We start from the raw sequence: 9,150 nt of genomic DNA on the forward strand, positions 1-9,150 counted from the left end.
TGTGGTTGTGTGGTAGGCACAAGGCATATGCTCAGATGTATGCCTGATACATCTGAGTATATGCCTTGTGGTTGTTTTAATCAAGGGGTTGCTGATTTGAATCTGCTGACTATCTGGTGAGGAAATTAAATGAACAATACTAATTACCACTGTACTGCTCATGAGCAAGGCATTAGATTGATCAGACGAGAATAGCACCAAATCATTGTTTCATATTAGAACAGAAGGGAACCCACATAACACTGATTTTGTGAAATCAAATGTAGTAGGTAATGCAGATTTAACTGACTGCAAAGGAGGTCTCCACGCTCCCTGGTAATTACGGGGTACTCTAGACTAGTTTGTGTGTCAAAGGTTTAAAGCTGCTGAGGCCACTGTGGTGGAAGTGGTGACGTGGATGTCTGCCTTTGAGCAGGAAACAGCAGGAATTTTATTCCTTAAAATATACATTTCACTTTTTAAAAACTCTAACCCAACTTCCCAAAGCTTAACTGCCTCATCATCACCCTAAGCTGTTTTCACACATGAACTTCAGAGGATATCAGGAGATTAGGTTGGAGACTGTCCAAAGTTCACATTTCTCACATCTAGGAAGCAACAGGAGAGAGTTCATTTAAGTGTACCAGAAGCACTCAGATTTAGATGAGACAGCTGCCTGGATGGAGTGTGCGGGAGGCAGGACACATGACTTACTCACTGCAAATTCAGTGGACCATCAGTCTGACAAACCATAAACTATCGACTGAGCCAGCTAAACTCTGGGGCATCTAGTGAAACCAGTTTTCACTTCGGGCCACTCATCACTGCATTCAGAGTGCCGTCAGTTTTTTTAAAAGCTCTTCACAGTTGATCTGCATGCAGCTCAAGTCTGTTCAAACATGATCAAACTGACTCCAAAAAGTTTGCTGTACCAACGTTTTTGTGTCTTGCTAACAAATTCTGCACTGCATAAGAACACACCTGCTTTGAGAGACTGCTGCATGGTCCTGATGAATGTTCAGTTTAACTCTGTTAGACATATCCTGACATGCAGTTCCTTTAGGTAAGGTCTAGAAAAGATCAGGGCTGTTAAATAACTAATATTTAACAATATTAACTAATATATATTTAACTAATAAGTAATTTCAATCATTTTGTCATGTGGAGTGTGCATAGGTGAGCACCCAAATGCAGGACACAGACAGGCAGAGTGCAAATCAAGAATATTTCTACAATTACAAAATTATGTGTTTTATGTGGTGAAATTAAAGCTAAGTGGAAGTAAAGTTCCAGTAAACGTGTGCATTGGTTGAAAATTTCCTTTTTATTTGGAAATTATAATTCCAGTTTTGGATGAAAATGTTAAAAAGAACATATTAGATTAATGCCCTTCCTCCTGCTGTACTCCCCCTGCACATTACTTTGTAAGCCAGCCTAAGCCCGTATGATAAACAGGAGGAAATCCCATTTGGTTGCTGTTTAACCTGAATTTTCTGCTATATACATTTCACTGGCAGTAGAGATTATGGTCTCTCTAGGTAAGGTATACTATATAAGCCTGACTTCTGTTTAAAAGTCTTTAAATGCGTAGCATGAGAATAAAGCTTTAATCACTTTTCTTGTGCAGGCTTTCCACCTGTAGCGCAGCGGCAACAGATCTGAGCACCTTGTTTGGAAGTTAGCAGTCTCTGCCATCACTTATATTGACTTAAACTCTGAGGTCAACTTTTTCCACATGGATCTACTGCCTTAAAATAGACTGCTGTTTACAGCTGCAGGTTAGCTACTCACGAAACTGGGTCCCTGCGCAGGATACACACACACTCACAAGACACTGCTTTATTTGGATGAAGCCGGGGTGTGCGCGTAGTGTCTACACGAGGCAGATCGGTGTCTTGTGTAAACACTGGCTGGAGGTAAAATAATACAAAGTCTGTGTAGCTGTTCGTGTGTTTGAAAGATGCAGCGCTTTTAACTGCATTACATTACACAGCACACAGCGAGCTGTAACGTAAATATTGATCACAGCTTTGTGATCTGTGTTTTTGTGGAACAGAAAAAAGAGGTCTTTGTGGTAAATTTACTAGGAGATTTTATGCTTCACAATAAGATCCTGGTTTGTTTTTCCAGGGGCAACCAGAGATATCGGATCAGCTCTGACCAGGATGTGCATGAGGCATCGCAGCATTGAGGCGAAACTTCGTCAGTTCACCAAGTAAGAAATGATCCTTCAAGCTCCCTTATTTCAAGTAGGAATTTGTTCCCTTCTGTAACTTTTTCCTCTGATCCTAAACTGCAGCCCATCAGGATCTGACTTTGTTTTATGATGGGGCACATGTTTGGTGAGGTTTTCTTGACAGCAATATGGACTCCATTAGGAACATTGGTCTGTCTATCCATATTGAAGTGGCTGTAAATAAATATAGCTATGGCACACAATGCAAACCGCTCTGGAAACCTCACCAGAGTCTGCTTTCAACCATTGTTTGCCTTTATCTTCATTTTTTCTACTTTCTAATGACTTTTCCACAGCAAAAGCTATTACGCTGATGATGATGGTAATGGCGATAATGATCTATGACTGTGGTAATGACGGGGTTTTTGATGAATGATTTATCTTCAAGCTCTTGTGTGGCTTTGCTTAAAAGATGTACACATGTCGTAATAGTCATGCATTTATCTTAATATCTGAGCATGTGTATCACATGTGTATGCATGTGTGGACATGTTGTGGGAAAATGTCCAGTTACTAAAATTATGAAGTAGAACAATAGGTGGAGGTGATGTATAGATTAACATGTTTTCAGAAATATGTTTTGCACGTTTTGCACTGTTCTGTGGAGATCTGAATATTGCAGGTTTACATTAAACCAGTCATTTGTCACAATGTCACACTTAAGAACTATTTAATGAATCCCTGCTCACTGTCTCTAATACTGCCAGTGCATCTAACTTGCATTCAAATATCTACTTCTTTGTCTCTCCCACAGTGCTTTGATGGAGAGTCTTATCACTCCTCTTCAGGACAAGATTGAGGACTGGAAGAAGACAGCCAACCAGCTGGATAAGGATCACGCCAAAGGTACACAGACATCCCAGATTTGCTTATTCATTCAACTTCAACATCACTAAATTCTAACCCCATATCCTCACCGCTGAAGTAGCTTTAAGTGTACTGCTTATGTACAGCTCTAACAGAAGGGCAAATGTTTGATCAGCTGGGCTGCACCATTGCTATGCTAGCACAGGCTAGCAGTGAACAGAAAAAGCAAACTCTGCACACCATTTTAAAATGAGGTTTCAGCAGCGCTGCATGTGGCGTGTATGCCTACCTTGATCACATTGCAGCTTCTTAGAGCTATGCTCCTCTTTACCTGCTCATCGTCACTCCTTGTAAGCTTGTACCCCAGCAGCTGGAAAAGTAATGCCTGCAGATGTCCTAACTGTCAAACAGCCAAAGAATCATGTCTGAAAATGCCAAGGAAGTATTCTCATCAAGTTATCTGTTCCATTATCTGTCCCACTGCCAGGGTGTCAGATAGTTGACCTAAACTTTGAGGGAAAGCATGTTTTGGGGCTTCTGACGTAGCCGGGACACTTCCTGCTCTGTGCGCTGGTCATTCTTTACAAATGCTTTAAAAAAGACAAAGCCAGTGTTGTTAGGATATCATTGTGCCAAATACATGTTGTCTTCTCCTCATTCCATAAACCATACTACTCAGACTATGATCAGACTGAAACCTGACACCATGAAAATTTTTCCCAAACCAAACTGTATGTTCATATGCAGGAGTAGAACTAGCCTTTGTCAATATAAACAGGATATTTACCTGTTAATATGTGTTTCCGCAGTAAACAGGTAATCTTACTTAAACTTCCACATCATTCGGTTCTAAAACTATACCTTTGTATACAACAGTGTCTAAACGGGAGCGGGTACATCAGAAACCAAACATAATAATCAGTGTTTCGCTGACCTCTTGGTGGTTTCGGTTCCTGAAAGTTAATATTGTTTCTATTTGAGTTATTATTGGAAATGCAAGACAGTATGAGTTTGCTCAGCAGCTTTTGCATTCGTTTTTCTAAAACATCTCTCTTTATTCTCTGTCAAGAGTACAAGAGGTCACGTCACGAGATCAAGAAGAAATCATCTGACACCATGAAACTGCAGAAGAAGGCTCGTAAAGGTAACGATCAGCTGTCTAACAGTCAAGCTCAGGCTCATGGTTGTCACTCAGACAGTTCTTGTACAAGTGCTGTTTGTGTGTTTTATGTATTGCAGCTGTAAATATATTTAGATATCCAGTTCATTGTTCCTACTGTTATTTATCTAAACACAACATCGTAAGTGTAAGGCTGCAGTTAATCACAAAAAATGAGCCATTTTGTATCTGACTGGCACTCTTGATAACAGACTACGTGAGCATCATCCAAACAGTAACTTAAGTCGTTATAAGTTTATATTGCCATCTGGTGGCGTTCTGAAAAATTACAGGTCTTTTCTCATTTGTCCTGAATCGCTTTACCCAGTGAGGCAGCAGCCAATAATTGTTGGTTTCTTTCTGCTGCTGCTTCCGTTCAGTTGCCAGGCAGATTAATTTACACATGCAAGTTGTCTAAAATATATTTCAAGATAATTATTTATCATTATTGAAATTGTTGTTTTATATTTTATATAAAACATATACCCTTGAATGAGTATATAACACTCATTCAAGGGTTTGTCAGAATTTAAATTTATATTTATGTAGAAAGAGAGGGGGGAAAGCAAAATGCACTTTCAATTTGAAGTATCTTTAAAGTAGCCACATTTTGCTTTGATGAATACTTTGCACGCTCATTACAGTCTCTCAGCCTGCATCACGAGGACAACTTCCAAAATGTTTTCCTACAGCTATGATGGAGCTTTTCCTTCTATATGCACAGTAACTCATGCCTGACTGTGTCAGGTGGTTTTACATTACCATATTGTAGAGGTCAGGTCCTCTGGTGTAGTATTCCACACTCTGGTAGCCTTTACGTAGCCTACAGTTGCATTGCCTCATGGGAAAAATAAGAAAACAAATTGTCGTCCAAAGCACAGGTAACTCTTGGACTTCCTGGGGCAGTCTTTGTGAGAGTCCATCATTTTTGTCTTTACAATTATTAAACAGAAAAGCAAGTCAATATGTTAATATGTCATTCCTCTTTACTTAGTTAGGTGGGGTTTGCATTAGCATTTATTACTGCAGTAGTTGGATGAGGCTAGCTGTGTTTGTTGTGCTGTGCTGGCACAAACACAACTAATGGACTGAAACAGAAAAAGAAAAAAGTTAACATTTTACAGGAAACAGCTATTTAATCTTTAAATTCTGTTTAGGGAGAATGGCTTGTAAGCACATTAGTATGTTGGAAACAGAGTAAACAGTATTTGTAAGGCGAACAATGCGCCCCTATGGAAAGCAAAAAAAATAAAAAATTGAAAGGTTTGCTGTGAACAAACGCTTAGAATGTTGGTAATGTGATAACAATAATAATAATGATAATGTTGATACTGGTACCTCAAAAAAGTTTGCACCATTTTAATTGGTAAGTTGTTTTTTTTGCTTCAAATCATATATGATCAAAATCAGTGAAAAAAGAAGAAGAATTTAAATTCAGCCTGTCTTCAGAGGTTTCCTGTGAAGCAATAATGTATATTAGTATATATTAGAGAGGCTACTATTTAATATAAATTATGAATCTTAGTTTTCAGTTTGTTTCTCACTAAAGATTTCGTTTGCATTGATAAAAAGTCCTGTCATGATCATGTCAGTTTTTTCTAGCCTGATTTCTTTAGGAAGTCCACACCTTCAAAAGCAACCCAGTGACTGTGAATCTGAATGCAAGTTATATGCTTAGAGATGTCATTTTCTCACATAAAACAAGGGTAATATAAGAAATTATCTTAAAACGATAGTCTGATATCTTTGACGGGGGGTTTGTATGAGGCGCTTCACAGTAGTCAGTGCGTTACCTATTGTAGAAGTTATCACACACCTACTGTACGTACTGTAACTGAAAAGTTACCAGTGTAACAGATAAGCAAAGTCCTGCTTTCAAGGGTCAGCAGCAAAATGTGTTTTTTAAAAAAGTACAAAAGCATACCGCGACGTCACGCTGCCCTTTCTCCTTAGTCCTCAGTCTGAACTTCTATCCATGCAATGTTTAAAGCCATCAGACATTCTAGTTCACATGACATGAGAGTTCATGTGGCTAAAATACGTTTTGATGCTGATCTCTTCCACACTGGCACAATGTTTCCACAATGTTGCATACCTGGGTGCATCTCCAAAATGAGACAGCTCCACTTTTGAAAACCTAAACTATCCTTTAACAGGACTAGATTAACAGTGAAACTGTGCAATGTCTGTTCCTGTGTCTGATAAGCCCCATCGCAGCTGATGCTTGAGGATATTATTGTTTCTGGATTGAACTTTTGGTTGCAGCTGTGTTATTTTGCTCTAACATTTGGCACTGTGGCTGTCTTGTGATGGCTTCCTTGTACTAACCCTAACAATGAGTTCTGCTATTTCTGCTCTCCCCGCCCCTGTCACTCTCTCTCTGTTTCCTTTCTCTTTCCTTACTTTGCTTCCTTTTTTTCTGTCTCCCCCTCTCACTGCTACGTCTTTCTGTCTCTCCTCCCCTCTGGTATTTCTATAGAGATGCAGGGTAAGTATCAGCCTGCCGCTCGCTGCTCTACCGCATCACATCCTTTTCTTTTTAAATTTCCAGCATTTGCCTGCAGGCAGTGATTATTACTAAATTTGAGGTCATGGAAAAGTTTTGGGGGTATATCAGGAAATTGTCTTTCATAATGAAATAGTCATGTAAGCAGACTTAAGGGGAATAGAGAGAACCTTATCAGGGCTGGATTAACCCACCACAGGGACTCCCATAATAAGCTGTAGGCTTTTGTTTAATTTAACTCGCTCTCGGTGCATAAATTGTTATTAATTAGTTATGAGTTTATGGTAATGTAATTAGCATACAATTATTTTGTCAAGTACACCATATAAGCACATTGCAAGCTGAAATAATAAAGCCTTAAAGCTAAATTTCTATCTGAGGCCCCATTACAACACAGGTGCTTTTAGGCTGGTGCCACTCTAGTTTAAACATGAAACACGTGCTGTGTGTGTCCTGAACTGCATCACTCTCAGTCTGTTTTCTTCATTTTAATCAGCTAAGTCCTCCATTCTAGTCTGTGTGCAGAAAATGTGCAGAAAACAGTTTGCCCAGTGGCCAACGGAAAAACTGACGTTTGTATTTGTGTTGTATTTCCCATATTTTATTCCTCCTTTGGTGCCAGAGAAACCAGACAATGTTCAAAAGTCTGCATGACCAGATTTGAAGATTTAAAGCTTTAAATCAACACAGAAAAAATGATAAAAAAAACTTTCATTATCTTCTACAGAGCCGACGTGTTAGGGTCATTGTAGAAGATCATGCATTTTGATGTTGGAAGGTTTCAGTCAGAAAATTTTAATTTGCCTGAAACAACTGATATTGAGATTTTTTTGTGACCGGTGATTCATGAGGTGGGGTAGCAATGTTGTTAAGTGATGTTAATTTATAGGTTAAAATATACTTCTGACTTCTCTGCACAAACATAATTATTTGTAGTCTTTTTACCACAAATTGAATGTCACATTTTGAACCTCAACCTTTCGGATCACCTGAATAGTTACATACTGTGCCCAGTGGGCAATCCAGCCTTGCTTGTAATGGGCATCATTCTACTGAGCCAACAACAACATGACAGTTTATTTATTGCACCTAAATGGTCAACTGGGGTTTAGCTTTTAATTCTCCATTGAAACTAATGAAACTTGTAACCATGACCTTTTTAAAAACTACATGAACTAGCTCCAATGCTTCCTAAACAAGTTTTGCCCCTCGTGACAGATTAGAGCTCAGCGTCTGTAGTTAGCTGTCGTGTAGTGTCACTTTTAACAATGCATGATGTAACTGAACTTCTTCCTTGACTCCTGCATGACTTTTGTAGCTGTTACTATCAGCTTTGTAGTGACACTGCAGGCTTCAGTCTGACTCTCATGCTACCCCTCCTCGTCTGTTATCTCTGTCATTTTGTTCCTCATTCTGCTCTTACATGCTGTAAAACTACAAAGAAATATTTCATGTCTTGCTTTCCATTTACTGCATTTGATGTATTTTTAGAGATAGCAGATAGAATTTCTTTTTTCAGATTACATATGCACTTATATTTAAGCTTTTATTATCAAGGTATTGCAGTATAGTTACAACAGATATGATAACATTACATTTTTAGCAAAACTTTTAGCAAAAAGTCTTAGTTCATTAAAAAACAACATAGGAAACTGACTACTGCACATTAACATTAGAACAAATACAGAGCTAAAATAGCTTAAAAACAAACACTTAAACAAGTTGCTGCTTTTTTTGTCTTGGTCAAAATTTTATAATCTGTACTAGCGGTTGGATGAACTCCTGCATTATGGAAAGCAAAGCTTGACAGAGAGATATCCACATTTAGTTGCATTAACACTTTTCTACACCTCCATCTTTCTTTCCTTTTTCATTTTCACCCTCTGATGAAAACCTCTACCTTCCTGTGTCAGTCTCTGCTCTCTCGTTTGATAAACGTCTCTCACCCACTGCTGCGCCTTCTCCCACCCAGGGCGAGGGGACCTGCAGCCACAGCTCGACAGTGCCATGCAGGATGTGACCGACATGTGCCTGCTGATGGAGGAGACTGAGAAGCAGGCGGTGCGCCGTGCCCTGGTGGAGGAGAGGGGTCGCTTCTGCACCTTCATTGGTTTCCTTCAGCCAGTTGTGGTGAGGACACATATGGAGGAAATGTGATAGACTTTAACAGCAGGAGGAAAGATGGACAGATGAGGGCAAGCACTGTCTAAAGTAACTTTTGAAGTGCTGTACAGAGAAGCATGTTCACTGAACAGCTCCACTGATAATTACTGTATTTGAACCCTTATGCCAGAGGCCATTGTTTGATATTGCCCCCTTAAAAAACAAAAAACATGTATTTAGTAGGGGTGCAACGATACTCGTATTGATATTGAACCGTTCGATACAGTGCTTTCGGTTCGGTACGCATATGTATCGAACAATACAAAATTTGTAATTTATTTTATCAACTTTCCTTCTGAC

The 9,150-nt window shown here is 39.1% G+C and overlaps 1 protein-coding gene across 3 annotated transcripts in view; it reads left to right on the plus strand.

Annotated features, from left to right (window-relative positions):
• The window catches only part of LOC102205775 (MTSS1-like protein), a 70,414-nt gene that overhangs the window by 51,188 nt on the left and 10,076 nt on the right, over positions 1–9,150 (plus strand). For 2 of the 3 annotated variants that reach the window (XM_013909132.1, XM_013909134.1), the window contains exons 4-8: positions 2,110–2,194; positions 2,970–3,061; positions 4,092–4,166; positions 6,661–6,669; positions 8,660–8,817. In XM_013909132.1, the coding sequence (XP_013764586.1) occupies positions 2,110–2,194; positions 2,970–3,061; positions 4,092–4,166; positions 6,661–6,669; positions 8,660–8,817 (419 nt within the window). The remainder of the gene's footprint in view (positions 1–2,109; positions 2,195–2,969; positions 3,062–4,091; positions 4,167–6,660; positions 6,670–8,659; positions 8,818–9,150) is intronic. The other variant, XM_013909133.1, reaches the window with a different exon arrangement.

This window comes from Pundamilia nyererei, unplaced genomic scaffold (genome assembly GCF_000239375.1).
Source record: "Pundamilia nyererei isolate P.nyererei 1_Seehausen unplaced genomic scaffold, PunNye1.0 scaffold00019, whole genome shotgun sequence".
Lineage (NCBI taxonomy): Eukaryota > Metazoa > Chordata > Actinopteri > Cichliformes > Cichlidae > Pundamilia > Pundamilia nyererei.